This window comes from Trachemys scripta, chromosome 9, assembly GCF_013100865.1.
Source record: "Trachemys scripta elegans isolate TJP31775 chromosome 9, CAS_Tse_1.0, whole genome shotgun sequence".
Classification (NCBI taxonomy): Eukaryota; Metazoa; Chordata; order Testudines; family Emydidae; genus Trachemys; species Trachemys scripta.
This window is the reverse complement of record NC_048306.1, coordinates 80041341-80066353: the sequence shown is the minus strand read 5'-3', so window position 1 is coordinate 80066353 and position 25013 is coordinate 80041341. Positions and strand designations below refer to the sequence as shown.

General features: G+C 40.4%; 1 protein-coding gene across 1 annotated transcript in view; it reads right to left on the bottom strand.

Annotated features, from left to right (window-relative positions):
- GMPS (guanine monophosphate synthase) overlaps window positions 1-25013 on the bottom strand; it is a 63293-nt gene that overhangs the window by 5026 nt on the left and 33254 nt on the right. The window contains exons 7-15 of the mRNA XM_034780744.1: window positions 24821-24986; window positions 23001-23152; window positions 22036-22209; window positions 17651-17756; window positions 14891-15006; window positions 13637-13762; window positions 12182-12297; window positions 7338-7468; window positions 187-359 (exon numbers count right to left, since the gene is read on the bottom strand). Of these exons, the coding sequence (XP_034636635.1) occupies window positions 187-359; window positions 7338-7468; window positions 12182-12297; window positions 13637-13762; window positions 14891-15006; window positions 17651-17756; window positions 22036-22209; window positions 23001-23152; window positions 24821-24986 (1260 nt within the window). The remainder of the gene's footprint in view (window positions 1-186; window positions 360-7337; window positions 7469-12181; window positions 12298-13636; window positions 13763-14890; window positions 15007-17650; window positions 17757-22035; window positions 22210-23000; window positions 23153-24820; window positions 24987-25013) is intronic.

Below are 25013 nucleotides of genomic sequence, written 5' to 3'. Positions count from 1 at the left end.
AAAGTACACTTCCAAATCAAAATAGTAAACAGGAGTCAAGTATTACATAACACTTACAAAAGTTATCTTAAAGTTTTAAGTTATAAATCACCCAAAAAACAGACAATATGAAAATTATCTTGGGTACCAGCTCACTCCAAAAAGAATTATAAATAAATAAATAAATAAATAAATAGCAACAATTACCTCTTCTGGGATCTCATTGCCAGGAGTTGCTGCAATGCCTGTCATGAAGTCACTAGTGATAAAGGTTCGAATAACCACAGATCTCTGGCAGGAAGGTTGTTTCTGTAGGGGGTCTCGGTCAAAATGCAATGGTGTCAAAATTACTGGCATCTGGCTGATTTTTCCGGCATAACCTTAAGTAAAATGGTGATAAAAGCTAGATATTAACCATGTTGTCCTAAACAGATTGTTTTACTCCAAATTATGCATAAGATATGCATGGTGAGGAATAAACCTTTTTATCACTTTCATACTGTAGACAGACAACACAATATACAATGAAATATATTGAAATGGACAAGAAGTTTTTTGAGCTATAGTTTTGAGACCTCCCCCCCAAAGGATCATGTTGCCCCTGTAAAGGATCATCGTGATCATACTTTCATACAATATTAATTATCTATACATTTAAACTACCAGTATTGCCAAATATGGTAGGAGCCCTTTTTACATAAAACAGGGAATGCAGAACTCATTCATACAAATGCCTGACTTTCAGTGCAAATTATGCATATTGGGGGTATTATCCAAGCACCGCTCCTCCTATTTTTCAGTATCAGATAAGAGGAGATATGACAAATCTGGCAGTGAGCTCAGGGAGGGTTTCTTCCTTCTAGCAGGGGTAACTGAAAAATATTACAAAGAAGGGAAAATTCAGATTGAATATCAGGAAGAGCTTCCAAGTAGTGTTGTGAAACAGTAGTCAAAGAGTAGTAGTGGAAGCCTTGCAAAGAGAGGTTACTTACCTTGTATATTCCACCAAGAGCATGCATGTGCTCCATGCGCCTGAGACCGGAAGATTTTTACTAGCAAAGTCGATTAGTTAGTCACCAGATCACTCTGATTAACAGCTTCCATGCAGAGAGGGATAGATCTTGCTCCCCCTTGTTTACTGATGTAGAAAACTGTTGTCGTGTAGTGAAATGTATCACTGGAATGTGGTGGGTTTACAAGAGTGGTAGGAATTGTTTGCAGGCCTTACAGACTGCTTGCAATTCTAGGAGGTTTATATGTGCATCCTGTGCTCTTGGGCAGTCCATGTCCCTTGCGCTGTATGCTCTTTTGGATGGGCATCCCACTACAGCAGGGAAGCATATATGATCAATGTTTTCTCAGGTGGGGGACGAAAGCAGAGGAGCATCCATTTGCTCCTTGTTGCCCCATCAGGCTAGAGAATCTCACTCTGTGAGGGAACGAGTCTAACTTGCCCATACACTGCATACACCAGTGGCTCTCAAATTTTTCTGCTGGTGACCCCTTTCACATAGCAAGCCTCTGAGTGCGACCTCCCCCCTTATAAATTAAAAAGACCTTTTAAAATATATTTAACACCATTATAAATGCTGGGGGCAAAGCAAGGTTTGGGGTGGAGGCTGACAGCTCGCAACCCCCCCATAACCTTGCGACCCCAAGGGGTCCCGACTCCCAGTTTGAGAACCCCTGGCATACACTGTTGAAAGCCAAGGCTGCAGGCAACAAAGGCAGAGCCTCATCAAGGGCATCACACAGGTGCAGGAAGCCACGTGCCCTCGGGGGATGAGGCACAAATAGACTGACATCGATGGGCTCAGTCTGAGCTGGGAGACCAGATCTTTTATGGACTGCAATCTGTCTTGAGGAAGATATACCTTGACACCAATAGAGTTCAGTGTTGCTCCAATAAACTCTATAGTCTGTGTGGGACATCTCTGTTTACACAAAGTCCTAGCAAAGAGCAGGGAGGAGGCTGCTCTCTATACCTCCAGCTGAGATCTCTCTATCACTAGAGAATTGTTGAGGTTGGGGAAGACTGATGAACTGTGGCGCCAGAGTGAGCTGCCACTACTGACAGCACTTTCGTAAGTACTCTTGATGCTATTTCAAGGCCAAAGGGTAATATCTGGTACTGCTGGTGGTTCAGACCTACAAGGGGTGGGATGTTTATATGGAAGTAGGCATCCTTCAGATCAAAAGCTGTGAGCCAGTCGTCTGAGTCAACACTCAGTGGTGATCTAGGATGAGTCTCTATCCTCCCCCTTTCTTTTTGTGGATGAGGAAATATTTTGAATAAAAATGCTTTCCCCAGTACTGAGGTGATTGAGGAGAAAACTTTCCCCCTGAGGCGATGTGAATGGTCAGTCTCTTTATCGGAAGGAGTGGACCACAGAGCCGCACAAGCAGCTGGCCCTGGGGACAGCCACACCAGCCATTGCTAGTGTGGCTCTGCAGCCAGCCATTTGGGCAGCCCCGCAGACAGCCACAATGGCTGCTGCTTGAGTGGCCCTGGGGCCAGCCACAGTGACCGCTGCTTGGGCAGCCCCGGGCAGCTGGCTCAGGGGACTGCCTGAGCAGCAGCCAATGCGGCTGGTCCCAGGGACCACCTGAGCAGCGGTCCCAGAGGTGGCTAGAGCAGCCACTGTTCGGTGGCCCTCAACAGTGGTCGTGGGGCGGCCAAGAAGTGGCAAGGGGCGGCTGGAGCAGTTGCTGCTCAGCAGCCCCCGTCAGCTGGTGCCACTGGCCCCAACCCTCCGCCAGCAATGGGTCCCCTGGGGCTCCCTCTTCCCCCAGTCCCCGCTAAGATTTAGTCAGGGATATTTATGGTATCAGTCATGGACAGGTCATGGGCCATGAATTTTTGTTTATTGCCCGTGACCTGTCCATGACTTTTACTAAAAATACCCATTACTAAATCGTAACCTATTCATCACACACTGATTACATATGAATTAACCACAGCAATAGGGAACACAATCAGATGATTAAATAAGTTGACTGGATACACCAGGCAATCTTAGCTGGCTCTAAGATGGCCTCATTAATGGGAAGCATCATTTGATAGGCCTTGCAATCTGTAGAATGTCCAGAAGTTTGTGAGGGGTCTCTTGCACTTCCTCCAATGGAATCTGGAATGTGTATGCAACCCTCCGAACAGGTCCTGAAACTGCCTGAAATCATCAGGTGGAGAAGAGGAGGCTAGCACAACTACCTCATAAGGGGATGATCATGATATTCCAGTTGGAACCAGGATTACTGTCAGTTCCAGTTCTTCCTCCTCCAGTGGTTCTTGAAGTTGAGGTGCCTCTCTGGGAGGGAAAAGATGATGTGATTCCTGATGGGCATGTAGATTCAGGATAATGCATGTATGGATCCCATGGTCCCCAGAAAGACCAGTGAGAGGGGGTCAAACGTCTGTTGGGGAGGTTCCCCTGGCATAAGGCACCATCAGTCATGAAGAAGGTACCCTGTTTTATAAGGCCATGAGGAATCCTAGGAGACACTGGACCCTCTCTTTGGGCTAACATCCTGTCCTGGTGCGGAAGACAATACTCCCAAAATAACATTTGATTTCTGAGTGAAATTAGGCTCAAGTTCTAAGGGCGGTAGAAGATACAGGAGTGCAGCTTTCTCTCTTGTGCCATTCCTGGACCTTTTGCAAGGATCAGGTAGGGGAGCAGTTGGGTCCAGGAGGATGAAGATATCATCAGGAATACTGTATATGTGCCCAGACACATGGGGGTGCAGACTCCTATTCCTTTATATAAGAGCTGGTTTCTAGCCAGGCCCATGGATGTCAACATCTCTTTATCAGATTGCAATGGGACCCCTAGTTCAGGGACTCTGGGTGTTTATCTTTGGTCAGTCCCGTTCCTGCTGTTGGTACTGGTTTGAAGGCAGTTTTGCTCTTTGGAACTTGTAGGTCAATACCTTGCCCCTTATGAGCTTTTGAGCTTCCCATTCCAGAGTGCAGAGCCTCACTGGCTTCGATTATGGTGAGGAAGAAGTCTTCCCTTTGGAAGAGGATTTCTTTCTTCCTTTATTAGAAGATTTCCTACCCTCCTGGTGCCTGTGAGGAGGTTTCCTTGGCTCTGATCAACCCCTGTGTCAGAGGTTAACACTGTGAAATGCACTTCTAGGTACATTTCATTTTACAGGGAGGTCTACCTGCTAGGGCAGTGGTCCTCAACCTGCGGCCCGCTTGTGGCCCAATCAGCACACAGCTGTGGCCCATGTATCATCCTCAGGGCCATACCGGTAGTATATACATTGTGTGGATGCAGCCCACATAACACAGAGAGATGCATATGCGGCCCACAATGGTAAGTAGGTTGAGATCCACTGTGCTAGGGTCAGACTGGGGCCTCATTACACAATCAATATGAAATTTCCTATGTCTGTAGTCACATGCTTGGTGAGTTCAGCTGGGGAAGGATTGGCGAATAGCACACGTCAAAGAGACATGAGCTACTCTGAGGCAGTAGAGACATTTCTGATAGTTGTCACTGACCAGGAAAGTCCAGGGGCAGGAAATACAGTTTTTGAATCCTGAGATGTTGGGCATAATAGTTGCCCCATGGGGAGCAAAGGGAAGGACACCCCAACTCCTTATTTAATCTAACTAGCTAAACATTAAAAGCTATCTAAATATATCAAATTTATTTACATTATTTACAGGAAAACGCTGAAGAAATAACAGTGGAAACTGAAGGGTTCCATCTGAGATCATGAGGCTGCAGAAAGGAACAGGGGATGCTGTTAGTCTGCGCCACCCTGTATACCCTTGGTCTGAAACATAAGGTGATGAGCATAGGCATGGACAAATGGACACTGCTAGCAAAATTCTTCTGATCTCATTTGCACGGAGCACAGTGGAATACAAATAGGGACCATCAATTGAACAACATCATTTAGGACTAGACTGGACAAAACTCTAGAAAACAAAGAGTAGGAAACAATTCTGTATTGGTAGATAGATAGACAGAACTACATAAAGATGTGAATAAATTGTTAAGCTCTCCATTCTGTCCTTGGGATTCATTGGGCCAGAGGGGCCTTATCCAGTTTGACTTGTATAACACAGGCCACAGAATGCCACTTAGTAATTCCTACATCAAGCTTAACTTCTGAATGAACAAGAGATGTATCTTTTAGCAAGACACCCAATCTTGAAAAACTGAGAAGCCACTTCATCCCTTGGCAAAGGGTTACAATGGTTCTTTGTACACCTTATTTCCAATTTCAATTAATCTAGCTTCAACTTCCAGCCAAAGGTTCTTGTAATGCCTTTGTCTGCTAAATCAAAGAGAAACCATTAATATCTCTTCTTTCCATTTAGGTACTCATTGTCCCTGATCAAGTCACCTCTTATCCATCTCTTAGATAAACGCTTAGATTGAGCGCAAATCTCTCACCGTGAAAACGTAATGGTTTTTCACACCAATTCATTGAAAGATTTTGCAGTTTCTCAGATTTACATTCCTTGAGTAGAGACAATCTGAAATTGGCTTTTCTCCAAGAATTTATCATCTGAGTAAGTGCTTGCGATTAGTGAATCAGACTGGTAAGATTTGTTTAACAACTATGTTAACATAGGCAAGATATACACTGTCATAAAGGCGTGTAATCACATTATCATGATCTTAAATGATTTACAGTCACATTTTGTCTTTTAATTCTTAATTCATCTTTGTTAAACATATTCAGACCCATCAAAGTCACTTAAAAGCCTATGTCCCATTTTCAAAAGTGACAAACACTGAAAGTCAATAGGACATAAGAGCATAAGTCATTTAAGTGCTTTTTTCAGAGTAGCAGCCGTGTTAGTCTGTATCCGCAAAAAGAAGAACAGGAGTACTTGTGGCACCTTAGAGACTAACAAATTTATTAGAGCATAAGCTTTCGTGGACTACAGCCCACTTCCGAAGAATAATAAATTTATTTTTCTTCCTCTAATAAATTTGTTAGTCTCTAAGGTGCCACAAGTACTCCTGTTGTTCTTTTTTTAAGTGCTTTTGAAAATGTTACCCTTTATGTTTTGCTACTGTTGGTTTTTGGGTTTCAATGGATTTTTGACTTTGCAAACAAAAAGAAGTCAAAGTCTTATTCCTCAGTAACCTGATTTGCAGAAAATGGAAGAAAAAAATATTTAGGTGAATTTGATTAATGGTCTCTCATACACTTACCATGAACCTCTCAAGTTCTGATATGTAACTAAGCAGTGAGCTATATTAGAAGTTAACTGAACCTATACATTATCATATTCCCAGACTTGGTCGGTAGTTTAGGCATTAGAGGACATTAAACATTTTCTCAGTGGGGTAAGTGTTGAAAGTGTTACTGTGCATAGGCTTGCAATTGTTGGTTTTACAAATGCAGTTTAGCCTTTTATTTTAAAGTTAAAATTAAAAAAAACTTGGTAGCAGATGGTGTGAGCATCTCTGTAGGTTTGGCTTATTCTTGAGGAGCTTTCTTGTTCTCACAAAACAATATGATCTTGGAAGAAATCTGGAGGTTTTTCTTTGCACAGTTCATTTACTCCCGGTAAACACAGATGATTCTCCTGTCTATATAAATCATTATTTAGCAATTTATTTAGAAGTCTTCTATTTGAAAGCCCATTTAGGAGTTATCTAGCTGTCATTCTTTTCTGTTTTAACCAAGTTGATTCTAACTTCTTGAGATGAAATTGAAAACTTCTTAGCACATTCAGCCTAGTCTTCACTACTGAACAATCTCTTCATACTAATTTTTTGCTTCTCAAGCCCGCAAAGAAGACAAATCTAGGAACAACTACTTTTCAGCTTGAAGAAATATCTCAAACTTCAGATGACACGTAATTTTTTTGCTCTCAGCAGGTCTGGCTACACTTATTCAGAGGTTTCCATTGTTTAATATTTTAAATCATCTCTCAAATATTTAATGTTTGGTTAAGGAATGAATATCACTACAAGTGAAAATGGTAAGAACATCGTAAGTAATTTCATAACATTGTGATTCATGCACACAATTCCATAGAGAAATGGAAAGTGCTAGAGGAAGAAACTGTTACCCAACAAACAAAGGATGAATTCATAATCAGGCATTATGTAGTGTCGGAAAATTACTTTCTGAAGTGATTTCTGTAGAGTAATGTTAAAGACCCTCTAAACTTTACTCTATTTGGACAACATCTAGCAATTCATGCCATTCATCTCAGGATTTAAAATAAGGCTACCACCACATTAAGTAGTGATTTTTTGAAGATACACAGCACAATTCTAGATAGTCCGGCTCTAAATCTGTAACTACATATTGATTTAAGAATTACAAGCATTTTGCGACAAGCACAAGCTAATGTATCCAGGCCAAGCACTTACCAGACTCCCTGAGAATATTATGAGCCTCAAAATCAGCTTGCCGTAAAGTGCTGAGGACTCCGGTTGTCAGGAAAGTGGGTGTAACATCTGTAGGAGGTTCTTTGACTGGTGGACCGAACACATAGACAACTCTAGAAAGATAAAGTAGATTGTAGAAAAATACATTTTATGTCTAAAGAATTAAGTAGGTAGCTTGGAGATTGTATCTTTATTGTTGCAATGTTGCACATGAGACCCAGAAACTATCAGAGTATGAATTTTTAACCATGGCCCTTATCTACTATCTTGAGTTTAAAAAGAGAGAAGACAATCCAACTGGATATATTCAGTAAACCTGATGTACCTTTTATTTTTTATTTTTGGAACTCAAAAGATATTTACTTTTATTTATTTTGATTTCCTATATACAGTCCCAATAGCTCTAGGCTTGCTTTTTCCTTTCAACTAAACAAAAATGCTCTTTCACTGATGTTTCTTAGAGGGTTTTTCACTTTTCCACTGATGACAGTGAAAGTTCATACTGTTCCAATAATATTTAATAAGCATTTTGCATTTGCATTCTTTCTGCTTCTCCTGGAATCTCCTTTAAAAGAGATCAAAGCCTTCTTAAGGAGGCTAACCTCACAGTTTGAGAAATAACCTGTGAATACATGGCTCTATCGCTATTTATAAATCTCCGGTGGCTTATTATATTAATAATTCATCTTCTGAATTCAAGCTGTGTATTCACTTCATCTTCATCTTTTTATCTAACTGTACTTTGTACTGTACCAAAAAATATGATATGAAGCTGTTCAGATTCATGAATAGAGAAGAAACTTTAATTAAATAGTCTGTAGTAACTGAACAACAAATCCCTCATACAAGAAATGGGAGATTGCACTACTGCAGATTATAAAGACACTCCCACTTACAATGTATGTGACAATTTAAATTTCAGTGGCAAAACTATATAAGTTAGGACGTACAATGGACTCTCTTTTTTCTTCCTTGCTCTAGAGTTAGGTGAAATATAGGATAAAGGACTGATGGACAGGACAAATTAATACATCTTTAGTATATGTTATAGTTTAATACTGTAAATGCGGACTTATGTTCTTGACATGCCTAACAAAGAAGTACTAAACATAAATCTGCCATATCAAACAGACTTGAAAAGTAAAAAACCCCTCTCAAACAAGAGTCTATATTTATGACTAGGTTAGCTCAGAGATTCACACAGCAATAATCTTTCCTCATGGGATAGTTCTAAACTTCAGAGCTAAATTAGCTAAAAGCAATTTCTAATTTAAATTTTTAAACACGCTTTGTTTGAATGTACATGTAGACCTAAGCATCCATGCATGCCAATGTGAATGCATATAATTTGTGGGCATAAACAAATAAAATGCAAGCACACTTGTGTCCAAATAAACTCAAATTATGGGCAAGCATGCATTCTCTCAATTCTATTTTTTTAGTTAGAGACTAAAATCTGTGAAATTTTGAGGTTGGAAGACTATTTTGATACACTACTCAAAAGTCAACTTCCTCCTCTCCCTTTAAAGCTGAGTCCCAGTCTCTCCTTCCCACACCTAGTTCCTGGGACTTTCTGGGAAAGGAGACTGGTCTCCCCCTCTCACCTGAACTCCTTGTCCCACCAACCCCAGTTCCCTCACTATGATTTCATCTGACCCATCTCCCCACCATACCCCTGGCTCTGTCCTAGCATCCCCTGCACAATACCCTCCTCATCTCCTTGCTCTAGTCTCCTCCCTCCTTGGCTCTTTGTCCCAGTCTGTTTGCTGAGCCACTTGCATCTTTCCACCTGCACTCTAGCTCCTTGTCAGAGCTCCTCGCTATCCCCTCCTACTGATTCCTAGTCCCAGTCTCACCACAGCTCCTCACCCAATCTCAGTTTCTTCCCCCCTCACCCCACAAACTGGCTCCCAGTCCCCCCCCCATTTCTCTCACCAGATTCCAGTCCCAGTCTTTCCCAATCTTCCAGTCCCAGCCTCCTTATCCAATTAGTTTCAGCCTTCAACCCCCAGCCCCAGCTTTCAGTCTTCCTGCTCAGCCAGTTTATGTCAGTTCCTCCCTCCTCCTCCAGTCCCAGTCTCACCAAACTCCTTATCCCAATTTACTTGTTTTCCTCACCGCTGATCCAGCTCTTGTTCCCCCTGCATTTGAATCAAACGGCTTCTACCTCCACACTGACTGGACGCCAATAGGGGGATCATTAAGAGCACTGAAGAGATAGGTTCTCTGCTCTCAGTTCCAGTGCCTAGCCCAGAGGTGGGCAAACTACGGCCCATTGGCCACATCCTGCCCAGCTCCTGAGCTCCCGGCCCCTCCCCTGCTGTCCCCTCTCCCATGCTGCCTCAGCACGACGCGCCGCCAGCGCTCTGGGCGGTATGACTGGCTCTGGCCGGGCGGCAGCGAGCTCCTGCAACTCTGAGCAGCAAGGTAAGGGGGTGGGGAGCGGGGGTATTGGATAAGGGGCACGGGGTTTTGGGAGGCAGTCAGGGGACAGGGAGCAGGGGGTGGCTGGATGAGTGGCGCGGTCAGGGGATGGGGGGGGACGGAGGCTGTCAAGGGGCAGGGGTGTGGATTGGGGTCGGGGCAGTAAGGGGACAGGGAGCGGGGGGGGGGCTGGATAGGGGGTGGGGTCACAGGAGGGGGCGGTCAGGGGACAAGGAGCAGGGGAGGTTGGATAGGTCAAGGGTTTTGAGGGGGGCGGATAGGGGGCGGGGCCAGGCTGTTTGGGGAGGCACAGCTTTCCCTACCCGGCCCGCCATACAGTTTCGCAACCCCAATGTGGCCCTCGGGCCAAAAAGTTTGCCCACCCCTGGCCTAGCCCCACACCAGCCAGGAGCAGCCATTATGGGGAAAAAAATCAAGATTTGTCACTGTAGCCCTGCGCTACAGCATGCACTTTGGGGATGGTGCATGCAGTGTGACCAGTGCTAAGAGCTGCAAGAGGCTCAAGCATGCTCAGTGAGTATGGAATTTTCAGAGATTTTAGCTGGGCATGTGCAAACTGTGATTTTTTAAAGGCCAGACTTGGGCAGATTTTCACAGGGACAGCAAAAAAGGCACATCCTGAAACAAAGGCAAAGCAGCTACCAAATATCAAATCCCTGCACCAAAGCACAGGTGTGCTAGAGCTTTTCAAAATAGAGATCACCAGAATTTAATATGGATAAAACATATTTTTGCCTACCCTCATTCTTGGAAAGGGCTGAACCATGTTGACTGAAGTCGTTTGCCTCCCCCCCCCAAAAAAAAAAAACAGCCTGAGGCAGACACCTGGCATGGAAGATTTCATCCCAAACATTATTTGTTTGGGATGAAATTATAAGAAACTGAAAACAGGATCTTATCATGGGAAGTGTCATGCAATATTAACAACATGCAGTGCTACCAGATTAATTACAATATAATATACGGGAGGAGAACCAAAGGACATTTTTTCCTTTCAAGCCACCACTATTTAAACTATTAACATGAATGGCAGACCTGCTATATTGCCTTGTATAGATTTCTATAGTAATGTGCACCTAGATCTTCCATAGGCACTTTCTGATTAATTCCATCTATTTATCATTGATTTAATGTTTCAGACTATACAGAGAAACATGTCTTCAGACACTCAAAGGGCTACTTAACAGAGGTAGTTTTCTAACAGAGGTGGAACAAGTTGGATTATTCAGATTGCTTAGTGTTGCTAACACTAGTCCTATTTTAGTCAATGGGAGTTTTACAAGTGATTTCAGTGACAGATGGGTTAGGACAACTCAAGAGATCTTCTAAATCCCAGCCCAATAAATTTGTTCACTGTTTGTAGCAGCCATGCAAGACAGTAGGTTGCCTAGAAGAATGGAGCCTTGTACAAGTTTTACTGTATTTTGTCTTATCAAGCGATCATCAAAAGGAGAGAAAACTTATTGATGTGTATTTCAAGTTTGTGCATCTTTGGAATAACTACACATCAGAATTCATTAGATAGTGGTTACAAATAAATCTCAAAGTACATTTTATGAAGGCCATAACATTTAAAAAAACAACAAGGAGTCTGGTGGCACCTTAAAGACTAACAGATTTATTTGGGCATAAGCTTTCGTGAGTTAAAACCTCACTTCTTCGGTGCCACCAGACTCCTTGTTGTTTTTGTAGATACAGACTAACACGGCTACCCCCTGATACTTGTCTTTAGGGCAGGGCCCATCTTCTTAGCACAATGGACCTCCACTAGACAACTTCAGAGTACAAATAATAAATAATTTCCCCCTCTATTATTTAGTCAGCACTTAATGTTCTACATAACCTTCTTTTGCTCCAATTGTCTAATTCAGAATATACCTTTAATAAATAGCATTTGATAAAACTGAATTTCTACTTTCTTAGGTTGCTGCCCCCCTCAGGAAAAATTAGATTACTTGATGTTGGCAGCTGCTTTAATCCATTTCTGAAGTTTGAAGAATTCTTGACTGTCGGCATAGACATTGTCCCNGGGATACATAAGAGACACTAATAGCCATCAGTAAGAACATTCTTAGCTAAGAATGTTAGCTCTTGGCTTGTTGCATCCGAAGAAGTGAGGTTTTAACTCACGAAAGCTTATGCCCAAATAAATCTGTTAGTCTTTAAGGTGCCACCAGACTCCTTGTTGTTTTTGTAGATACAGACTAACACGGCTACCCCCTGATACTTGATAACATTTAAAGGAAAACTTAGTTATACTAGCTACCTTCAGTTCTCAGCTTCTAAACTTTAGTCTAATTTCTGCATTCTATGCACAAGAATTATTAGTAAACAGATTGCCAAAAAGAAAGGTAATTGCCTACCAAATTGAGACTGTATACCTGTTAATGTTGTGGCACATGCGTGGTATGAGCCTGGATAAGAACATAAGAGACTCCCAGTGTGGAGCATCTTTACTGGAGATCCCACATACATAGCTATATGAGCGACAGTCACCCTGCGAAGTAACAGAAAGTGAACTGATATCTCCTAAACAAAACAATATATAGTACTTTCCCATTTATTTTATAGCCGTTAAAAATCAAGTTAGAGAACTAAATTTTAGTCAACAAATCAACATTTGATTAACGGTTATAAGCCCAGTGAAATCAATGTGACTGCATGGATATAGATAGCCGAGGGCAGAACTAGACCCTACATCTTTAATTTGCCTTGTAATTCCTGGGTACCGGAAGGGCTTCTGAACAGTGAACTTAAATATCAAATACTCAGCAAAATTGTGGCACTCTACAGAGAATTTAAAAGACAACATTTCAGTCTCAGCTTCCAGCACTGTCATCTGTTAAATTAGACCTTTGACACTTGTTTTAAAAATTCAAGCTCATTCTATTAAAAATGCCAAAAAACTACAAAATACCTTAAAAACACACCCTATGCATCTAACAGAGCTTAACAAAAAATTTGCCAAATATAGCAAAGCTCACCTCCTCCCACTAAATTTAAGAAACTTGCCATGCATAATACTCTAAGAACAGCCTATCAAAATGGAAGAAGGCATTTAGCTTGCTATGTCTGCCCTTCTGTTTTGGTAATAAGTAAAAATTAATGTGAATAAAAATAACTTATTTTTAAAAACTCATTGGCATTAGAAGAGCACTTACAAGGATATCCATAACTGCTATACTAATGCAAATGCAGAAAACACTTCCATTTAAATCAAGCAACCATGTCATTGTACTTTGTGAATTTGATCTCAACAAAACTAATTAGAATGGATACAATCAGAGATGCCAGTACGCCCCCAGTCACAAAACAATGTCAAGAGAATCCTTGCAGTTTCATGTCAACAACATGATAAACTATATTTTGGAGATTTCAATATTGTATTGTATTCCTACTGTCCACAAAACGAATTTTATTTTCACAAAAATATGTTTTAAAGGTAAGCTGTTTAGGGCCAATGCTCTTGTTTTTTGGGTATTCTTTTTAATTACAATGAGCATATAAATGGGTTGGATTGGCAGTATGAGTCTTTTGGCACAGCATCTGATGGGTGTTATTGGATCTTAAGGACCTCAGACAACTGGATAGTCACTTCTGTAAGGCCTGACATAACCTTCCTGAGGACCTAAGATTACCGGAAGGCCCACACACCAGCAAAAATAAGTTAAAAATAAAAGTGATATATTTTGTGGATTCTTCTTTAATTTTATTTTCTTGGGCCATGGTATTTTCTTTATTTTTCTTACAGCATTAATTATTGATTATTCTATATTGCGGCCTTCTGTATTCAGCATAAGCAATCTTCAACACCTCCACAGAGCCACTCCACTAACCTGCACTCCCACAGTTTTGATTGGCAGCAAGAAGGCATTCAGTGAATGTAGGCTTGTGATCTGCATCAGCTTCTCCTGGTCCTCTTCAGTTGTGCATGCTTTGACCCTTTGTAACAGAGTGTGTGGCTGTGCAAGGGGGCAGAAAATCACTTTTTCATAATTTTTGTAAAAAGACACATTCAGATAAAACTTCTAAATGATTATGCAGCCAAATGTTTATGTTCACTTTACATTTATGATAGCTTTATTCATTGTAAAGCAATTTGCAGTATGGTTTTCATTTAACAAAGTTTAAGCATTATGAAGAGCAGTACAAATCTATGAGTGTCTGTGGTATGGTATGGTATGGTAACCAGAATGCATACACACTTAGCAGGTTTGAGTCACAGCTCTCCAGAAGCAACAGATTAACTTATTTTACTTTCTAGGTTTGTTCTCTAAAGGTATCATTCACTGAGGTTTCTATTTATGCTATTTCTTCCCAATGCAGCATCCTCATAATGAAAGCAGATCTGTACATAACCTTGGGACTCCACTTATACTGGTGATCAGAAGTATCACATGCTCAGGTAATTCTTCAGCAACTTATGGACAGGTGTGATGAACACATTGCTCTTAGTGCAACTCCTGATAGCTAATTTGTAGCCTTTTTCAGCTAGAAAAAAGATGCAGCTGAGGTTATCATTAAGGTAATGGCTGCGAACAGAGGGAAATGATCCACTACTAATTTACTTGGGTGCTCAGAATTCCTGCTTATGACATCTCACAAGTATATCAGACCCTTATTTCTCACATTATGATCTAGCTGCCCAATGATAGTTCATGCAGGCAAACCTAGAAGATTACAACTATTTTGAGGAACCACAGCTATTTTCTGCCAGTACTATATGGCTGGAAACAGTCTCAAAAGTCCTCTTAGCATAGTAATTTTTAGATTGTTCTAGCTAAACAACTCATTCTGCTGCTGTAGAGTAGTACACAATCAACTTTTCTTTTTCTAAAAAGACAACATTTAAATGCAGTTTTGTTATAGCACCAATAATGCTATCTGACTACACAGAAAATCTTCAAGTTCGCACAAATTAAGTACCAAACAGCAGTTCTCAAACAAAGCAGCAATAGTACTTTTAACAGTTACATTTTAATATACTATGAATCTCACCGTAATTCACCAAGGAATTAGTTTTCATATTTTTTTCATGTTATTGGTTCCCATAAAACTCACCTTCTTCAGTTCCAATAATATTTAATTACCTTTTTAACACTTGCAGAAAAATCTGCTACTATTTTCAAAATGTTGTTAGTTTCAGGGAAGTCTTTGCAAACATAAGGTTCTTCAGCACATATTACTCTGATTGCTAGGCCAGGACCTGAAATGCAAAGTTAGAACAGCATTACAGTAAAGAATGTGCAACTGAACAGTCACATTTAAAATATATTATAAGAATCTTAGAAGAGAAAGCTTTATCACTAAGTATAGTTTGTTCACTTTGCTATTATATCTACAGTATTAGTTAGCTTAACAACATTTCTACCAAGATTGTACAATATACAGTATCTGTTCTGAAGCAGCATTTTTGTTACTTAACTTGTATACTCAGACATCATTTATCTACATCCTAAATTGTATGGTTCTGTCAGGCAGTGGTTAGTGTCTCTGATGTTTTGCTACCAAGAGAGAGAAAGGATTGTGATTACAGCAATGATGAGACAGCTGCCACTGCCACCTCCTGTTATACAACTTATATGCAAAAGTTGTGGAGATTTGACAAAAACATTACAATTACAAGTCTAACACATCACTGAATAATGCTGACAGTGGAACGGCCTTAAAAGCTGATTAACACAAAATTGCTTGTAATTTGGCTTGAAGTGCCCTAATGACATCTCTTGTAATAAAAGGACAGTGGTACTCCTAAACTAATTCATACTTTTATACAGTGCTTGTGCTACTAATAGGCTGGTCTGTGCAAACTGCCAGCTACTAGGCTGATTTGTGCCACCTGCCAGCTACTATCTACTTCAAGAATTATAGGACTACTTTTGTTCCTTGCATATTTTAAAAACAGTGACATCCCTTTTAGCAGGGTTCAGTTTTCTAAAATACAATACAATTCTGAGGCTGTCTGGTCAAGAACTGTTGCTATCTCTTATAGCCCCTCATTTCTACAAAAGATAAATTGGTCCTGGGAAGGAATGACTTAGATTAGTGTTCCAAGCTGGACAGTACAAATAATATTCAGTTACATCTCACTGTTAATGGAGTTTTTGCACTATGGAGCTGAAAGAGAAAGCATATAAAAAAAAAAAGCTACTGGACTAATATTTCTTTCATCACTATAAACAGCACAGTGGCTCTCTTATAAGGGGTGCTTCATCTCTAGAAAATACAAAATTTGCTTGAATATAAAGCCATAGTAGATATACTAAGTTTCTGTCTCAACATTGTAGTAGGGATATAAATACCGTTTAAAAAATTAACCATGTAAACAATTTAAAAATATTTTGTTTAAACGGTTAACCAATTAAAGGGCTGGCCAGCAGGCACGGCTGGCGCCACTGCATCCAAGCATCACGGCTGGGGCTTAATGCATGACTTAATGTGGGGCTGGCCAGCCCAGTGGTTAACGGTTAAGGCGGGTTAACCGGTAAGACTAAAAGAACAGGAGTACTTGTGGCACCTTAGAGACTAACAAATTTATTAGAGCATAAGCTTTCGTGGACTACAGCCCACTTCTTCGGATGCATATAGAATGGAACATATAATGAGGAGATATATATACACACATACAGAGAGCATAAACAGGTGGGAGTTGTCTTACCAACTCTGAGAGGCCAATTAATTAAGAGAAAAAAAACTTTTGAAGTGATAATCAAGCTAGCCGAGAGTACAGACAGTGTGATAAGAAGTGTGAGAGTACTTACAAGGGGAGATAGAGTCAACGTTTGTAATGGCTCAGCCATTCCCAGTCCTTATTCAAACCGGAGTTGATTGTGTCTAGTTTGCATATCAATTCTAGCTCTGCAGTCTCTCGTTGGAGTCTGTTTTTGAAGTTTTTCTGTTGTAATATAGCCACCCGCAGGTCTGTCACTGAATGACCAGACAGGTTAAAGTGTTCTCCCACTGGTTTTTGAGTATTTTGATTCCTGATGTCAGATTTGTGTCCATTAATTCTTTTGCGTAGAGACTGTCCGGTTTGGCCAATGTACATGGCAGAGGGGCATTGCTGGCACATGATGGCATATATCACATTGGTAGATGTGCAGGTGAACGAGCCCCTGATGGTATGGCTGATGTGATTAGGTCCTATGATGATGTCACTTGAATAGATATGTGGACAGAGTTGGCATCGGGGTTTGTTACAAGGATAGGTTCCTGGGTTAGTGGTTTTGTTCAGTGATGTGTGGTTGCTGGTGAGTATTTGCTTTAGGTTGGGGGGTTGTCTGTAAGCGAGGACAGGTCTGTCTCCCAAGATCTGTGAGAGTAAAGGATCATCTTTCAGGATAGGTTGTAGATCTCTGATGATGCGCTGGAGAGGTAAGTACTCTCACACTTCTTATCACACTGTCTGTACTCTCGGCTAGCTTGATTATCACTTCGAAAGTTTTTTTTCTCTTAATTAATTGGCCTCTCAGAGTTGGTAAGACAACTCCCACCTGTTTATGCTCTCTGTATGTGTGTATATATATCTCCTCATTATATGTTCCATTCTATATGCATCCGAAGAAGTGGGCTGTAGTCCACGAAAGCTTATGCTCTAATAAATTTGTTAGTCTCTAAGGTGCCACAAGTACTCCTGTTCTTCTTTTTGCGGATACAGACTAACACGGCTGTTACTCTGAAACTTGTCGGTAAGACTAATGCTCACCAGTTAACATTTTACATCCCTACATTATAGAGATGAATTTTTCTTATATTCAAATATAAAACTTATTCTGGGGATTATAATAAAAACATTAATGACACTTGTAGTCCTTGGCTTTAATGAATTACACTAACCCTAAATCCCATACCTGGGAAAGGATGCCTTGAGACCAGCTCTTCTGGGAGACCAAGTTCTCTCCCTAGCACTCTTACTTCATCCTTGTGGAAGTCCTTCAGTGGCTCTATTACTCTACCCTACATAGAAAATAAAGTAATTTACATTCAAGTTGCCATGTTCAAATTGCACCTTAGTAATAACTCCAACCATCTGTTGACAGATAATGTTGTTTTAATCAAATTAGTCCTGTGAAAAGTGCCAGTACTGGGGATTAATAACTGAAGCAGAAAGGAAGGAGTGCATCTGAACATTGCTTTGAGAAAATGCTTAATAAGAAGGAAAAATGGATGAGAATGAATCTTCACCACACATTTAGCTTCAAAGATAGAAAAAAAAACATAACTGTTCCATCAGCTGCTAGACTTGATATGCCTCTAGTCAGAGATGGTTAAATTATTCGTTGTGAATGAGCCATACAAATGTAGCCGCTTTTTCAGTTCAATCATTCACAAGCCAACCCAGAAGTCTTCAAATACATTCATTAGTCACCAAAAACGCCGGACAAAATTTCAGGTTATGGGCCAGTCACATCAACTATTTACTATACGTATGGTGTGGTCAGTCACCTATTCTCTATAGTTCTTATATTGCATTTATCAATATAGTATCTGAGAACCTTCCAGTCATGCATTAAGCAACATGACTAACATCTGTCATGTGTTTGTGCTCTTATCCTTTGCCCAGGTGGAGAAGAGTATGGAATCAACAGAAATATGGAGCTGGAAGGGACTATGAGAAGTTATCGAGTTCAGCCCCCTGCACCAAGGCAGGACCAAGTAAATGTAGACCATCCCTGACAACTGTCTGTCCAGCCTTTTAAAAGCTTCCAATGACGTGGATTCCACAACCTCCCTTGGAAGCCTATTCCAGAGCTTAACTGCCCTTATAGTTTAAAAGTTTCTCCTAATATCTCACCTAAATCTCCTTTGCTGCAGATTAAGCCCATTACTTCTTGCTCTACCTTCAGCAGACATGGAGAACAATTGCTCACCATCCTCTTTATATCAGCCCTTAACATACTGGAAGACTGATAAGATCCCCCCTTAGTCTTCTTTTCTCAAGATTAGGCATGCCCATTTTTTTTAACCTTTCCTTATAGGTCAGGTTTTCTAAACCTTGTATCATTTTTGTTGCTCTCCTCTGGCTTTTCTCCAATTTTTCTTAAAATGTCGTGTCCAGAACTGGAAACAGTACTCCAGCTTAAGCCTCACCAGTGCTGAGTAGAGTGGGACAATTACTTCCCATGTTTTAGATCCAACAGTCCTGATAGCCTTTTTCACAACTGTATCACATTGACGACTCATTCAATTTGTGATTCACTATAACTTTCAAGATCCTTTTCAGCAGTGCTACCACCTAGCCAGTTTTGTAGCTGTGCATTTGACTTTTCCTTCATAAGTACTTTGAACTTGTCTTTATTGAATTTCATCTTGTTGAATTCAGACCAATTCTCCATTTTGTCAAGAACATTTTGAATGCTAACTGTGTCCTTCAAAGTGCTAGCAACCCCACCCAGCTTGGTGTCATGTGCAAATTGTATAAGTGTACTCTCCACTCCATTATCCTAGTCCTTAATAAAAATATTGAATAGTACCAGACCCAAGACTGACCCCCGCAGGACCCCACTAGATATGCCCTCACGGTTTGACAGCAAACGATTGGTAATTACTCTTTGAGTACAGTCTTTCAACCAGTTGTGCACCCAATTTACAGTAATTTAATCTAGACCACATTTCCCTAATTTTCTTAGGAAACTGTCATGTGGGACTGTCAAAAGCCTTACTAAAATCAAGACTGATCACATCTACTTCCCCAGTAGGCCAGTAACCCTGCCAAAGAAGGAAATTAGGTTAATATGAAGTGGAGTGTTTTGTTTTAATATTTTTAAAATTATAAATAAGGGCATGAGTGTGCACACACACATTACTATATGTTTATGCTAGGGAGGGCAAGATTAAAGAACTGCTTCTTGCATGTGGAGTGTAAGGTGGTGAGGTTTGTGATGGTTCTGAGTTCCTTTGGGAATTCATTCTACAGTTTTGGGTTACGCCTCAAGAAAGCTCTGTCTCTACCTTAAGGGTAAAGCTCATATATGAAAGAAAACTCCATTGCAACAGAGAAGTGAACTTGTTAAGAGTAGTTGTCATCCCAGAGCTTTAGAAGATCTTTTAATATCCTGGGCTCGGGCCATCAAGAATCTTGTGAAGTGCCAAGACCTTGAACTTGATTCAATATTCTATGAGAAGCCAGTACAGTAGAACCTCAGGGTTAGAAACCCCAGAGTTATGAACTGACCAGTTAACCACACTCCTCATTTGGAACCAGAAGCACAAAATCAGGCAGCAGCAGAGACAAAAAAAAGAACAAAAAATCAAATACACTACAGTACTGTGTTAAACATAAACTACTAAAAAAAATAAAGGGAAAGCAGCATTTTTCTTCTGCATGGTAAAGTTTCAAAGCTGTATTAAATCAATGTTCATTTGTAAACTTTTAAAAGAACCACATTTTGTTCAGCGTTATGAACATTTCAGAGTTACAAACAACCTCCATTTCTGAAGTGTTCGTAACGCTGAGGTTCTACTGTATAGGAAGAGGAGAATGGCTGTGATGCATTCATGGCAGCCAGCTTTTGCAGAGGTGTGCTGTAATGTTTTGTGTCAGTTGGAGTTTCCTAAGCACCAAATGCTTCATGCGCAGGTATATTGCATCGCTGTAGTCCAGCTGAGATGTTATGAAGGCATGAGTAACTGAGGGCAGGTCACTACTTGCCAGAATGGGATGGAGTCTCCTAGCCAACAGATGGTACTAAGCATTACTCTAATATGCTGCTGAGAGTGTGCTTAGTGTCAATAAGGAATCCAGGAGCACTCCTAAGCCATGGACTGAATTGACAAATTTTGGGTGTGTGTGTGTTCAACCTTAGGAGACTGCACTGTGGTTGAAACTCTTCAGAATGCTTTCCTCTGCCGACCAGCATCATCTCTATCTTGCTCAGGTTCAGCTTCAACCAGCTGTTCTTCATCCATGGTCTAATTTCATCCAAGCCCTGGGCCATCTTGATGGTAGAGTTGTAGTCATATGTGGTGATGGACAGGTAAAGCTGTGTATCATCTGCATATTTTTGGCACTTAATCCATGTTGTTTGACCAGCTCATCTAGTAGGTGCATGTAGATGTTGTATGGGACCAGTGAAAGAGAACTTAACTTTACGGACACCACAAGTGAGGGGTCTAAGTAGTGGAGGTGCAATTTCCCACCACTATTTGTTGGGTAAGTCCCTCCAGAAAGGATTCAAGCATTTTAGTATATTACCCTGGATCCCTCCTACCTCTCTCAGGCACAAGAATACTATCTTATGGTTGACATTGTCAAGTGCTTCAGAGAAGTCCAGGAGGATTAAAATGGATGTCTACGCTCTATCCACTGACAGCAGATCATCCATCAGTACTACTAAAGCGGTTTCAGTTCCATGTCCTGGCCTGAATCCAGACTGTGCTAGTCTAGGATAATAGCTTCAATTAGATAAACCAGTAGTGGCTTTCAGCTAGCTTCTCTATGAGCTTGCTCAAGAATGGAAGGTTTGACACTTGGCTGTAGTTGGGCTAGAACCAGGCTGAGTTTTTTAAGAGTTGTTTGAATTATTGTGTTTGAAGGAGAAGGGAAGATTCCTTCTCGAATGAGGGGTTGGCTGTTTCAGGCCTGAATGGCACCAATTCCCCATGACTCTCTTTCACAAGCCAGGAAAGGTATGGGTTGGATTCACAGGTTTTGCTTAAAGCTCCCTTAGAGAGTGTCCAGATCTTGTTGGAAAGTTAGCATGCTGAACTCTGGGAATGCAGGCGGGCTATTGATTAGTGAGTTGAAGGCGGGATGGATCCAGCTTGTTTGGGAAGCCTATCCAAATTAGCTTTCCACCTAAAACACATGGTATTGTTTCTGCTCCCTTTTTGGGAAACGATTTTTAAAATGGGAGAATGATGAAAAGCAAAATTTCTTATATGAATTTTTGAACAAAATCATTCATGCTGAAATTCATCAAATTGACAATTTGTGAATATTTTCCCCAACTATTCAGTATTGCCCAAATACTCAACCCACCAAAATTACTTTAAGAGAACCAGGAAGTTAGAAAGATAAACAGTAAATTAATTACAGCCACATATATATTACAGTAACACCTAAAAGCCCTGACCAAAATAGGGCCCCATCACACGGGGCTCTGTACAAAGCCTCCCTAGTGTCAACATTTCTATTGATAGGAAGGTATACATAATATTTGTTTTTTCACATTTAACTTCAGATTTGGGTTACACCAAAAATAAAATAAATGTGATACTCTCATTTTTTATTTACCTCTTCTCTCAGCTTTCTGATCAGCTCTGTGTCATTGTGATGAGTTTTTATTACTTCAGCTTTGCCACTTGCAACAAGGGAAGCACTTTCAATGAGATCAGGTCTTAGGGTTCCCTGAGCAAGAAAGACCTCTTCAGGTTTCAGATTCATTTCTCCAATTACCTCATTGGCAATCTATAATATGGAGGGAAAAAATAAATGTTTTACATTGATCTTGAGGGATCCAAAATCATCTTGCAAACATATTTAAAGGACTAGTGAATTGCAATCCCCTCTGCTTCAGACCAACACTGATTAATAAGAAGATTGCTTGTGATAATACTCTATTCCTGAAAAGGGGAAGCCAAAACTCCTGCACCACATTTGTCTGTTATGTATTTAGCTGAATGATTAATAAAAATAAATATATATTTTTAAACACTTGAATTACCACTAATAGTAACAGTGCTTCTTAGCCAGGTACACATCCTCCCTGAATCATTAATGATAAAACAGAAGTTAAAATGGCTGCAAGTTGATGCATTATAAAAACACACCAAAATCAAGATATTAACTATTAAGTTAGTCATTTGCCATTTGGTAAAAGCATGTTATTTTTAAAGTTTGTGCAATGTATATTAGCCTTTATACGTGAGTCAGCCACTAAGCTGCATAGTGGACAGAATAGAAGATCTACTCAACTGTTTGTAACCAACACACTATGATCAGTGGCAAACCTAATTCTGCTTCAGCTACCAGATTCTCCTTGAAGTTTTGTGTTAGAGGCCTGGGCTCTGGAGCAAGATGTCCTACATTTTATCCTCACCTATGTCCAACATCCACATGCCAAAACACACGTGATAGCTGATGTCCTGAAGCATACATTGCCTGAGAAAGTCTCTCTTGAGTGGAGTAAGACTGCATTTAAAAAAATATTTAATTGACAGTGTCCCTTTTAAATGCTAAAATAACTATAAAGCGATTACCTTCACAAACGTGTCACCAATAATTTTTCTTTTTTCCTCAGGACTTGTAGTCATATTTAAAGTCTTGCTAATTCTTTTTCGGGGAGTTCTGTCTTCATCAGAGATTGGCAGAGTTGTTGTACCATTGTAGAATGAATGGGCTGCATTTACCACTGCACAAAATACAGAAATGTATTGACAAAATCAATATATAATACTAAACAGGATTGCAGAAAATAAGTCTATTACTTTAAAAAGATCACTTGGAGGTCAAATCTTCAGATACTCTGCATTTTACAGGGCTACTCAAGCACTCACTCATTTAAGGATTATCTGACATGAGGGTATTTCATCCACCTCCCTTACTAATCTATTCCACCATACAATTACTCTTGGTGAAACACTGAACCAACTATGGATGGACAAAGCTTAGACTATATTGGGTAAGGTTTTCCTTGTGAGGAGATGGAAGGTACAGAGGTTGCAGCTCTTTGCACTGTTCACTGCTGGCAGTTTAACTGAATGTGTTGTCTAACATATACCATGTTACCAGATGCCTTGACAATCTGAGCATAAAAAGTCATTAGACACAATAGTATTCATTGCCAGATTTATCAATATGCAAAAGCTACTCACGAATTACATGATTTTATGTAAACAGTATGAATGATGTGATACTTCACTGCCTAACTTTGATATGCACCATTTGTCTCCTCTGATCCCATCACATCTCTGAGGAGAAACAAGCTGAGACCTTATTGGCCAAAAGGGATACCTTCTGATCTCTCATAATGTACTGCTTGTAACCCCCAGGATGCTTCCCAGCCAGCTTTTCTGAAAATAGGTTAAAATAAATAAGAAGGCTCCCCAGAAGCCATCGGTACAACACACACCTCAAAAAGAAACCTGTTTATTAAAAAAAATTTGAAATCAGAAAGGTGTCACACATGCAAATTGGCTTACAAAGTTAAACAATTAATACTTAGCTACAGAACTGAGAGCTAAACTCTTCAATAAGAAAAAATTGCTTCATATGAACAGGGAACTGCAACCACTGAAGGCAGGGCTGGCTCCAGCATTTTTGCGGCCCCAAGCAGCGGAAAAAAAAAAAGGCGCGATTAGCGGCACTTCGGTGGCAGCTCTAACGCCGCCGATTCATTCCTCGGCGGCAAGTCCTTCCCTCCGAGAGGGACTGAAGGACCCGCCGCCGAAGAGCCGTACGTGCCGCCCCTTTCCGTTGGCCGCCCCAAGCACCTGCTTGCTGCACTGGTGCCTGGAGCCGGCCCTGGCTGAAGGCAATGGACTCATTTGCCAGGGGAAGAAAAGGAACTGATGGTTGAGGCAAATGCCAACTGTCATACAATTCCTCAATAGCTGTAATCACATATGTGCCACTGGTGAAATGGTTTACTCTCTCAGTTCAAGACATCAGTTTTCACACATCAATGGAAATCACGAATTTGTAAGTTAGAATCTATATATTTAAACTTATATTTTAAATTATTTGGCTCTGGGCTTGTGTTTTCCTATGCATTTTTGTACGACTAGCACAATGTGGCCTCAGTCCTGATTTGGATCATTGGGGAGTACCCTAATATTAAATAATTGTAATACATATAATTATAGAACATATAATACATATATAGTACATATACAGTACGTATAATTATAGTACATATAGTACTAGTAACTACATTTTGATATTTAAATTCTCAAAATTTCACACGCAGTTTCATTAGACAATAAAACTATGATTAATTGTAAGATTATGGATTTTCTTTTAGAAGACTAGCCATACTACCCTCATTTACATGTAGTATAAGTAACATGAAACACAGTACCTTTGACTTGAATTCCAAGTTTTTTGAGTGCCTCCTCCACAGACAGACTTTCCCTCTTGCGCATGAATCCATTATCTATGTGTACAGCTATGATTTGGTCTTGGTTTAAAGCCTGGTTCAGGAGAGCAGTACACACTGTTGAGTCCACACCTCCACTGAGTAAAACCTAGGTTAGGGCCAGAGGGAAAAAAAA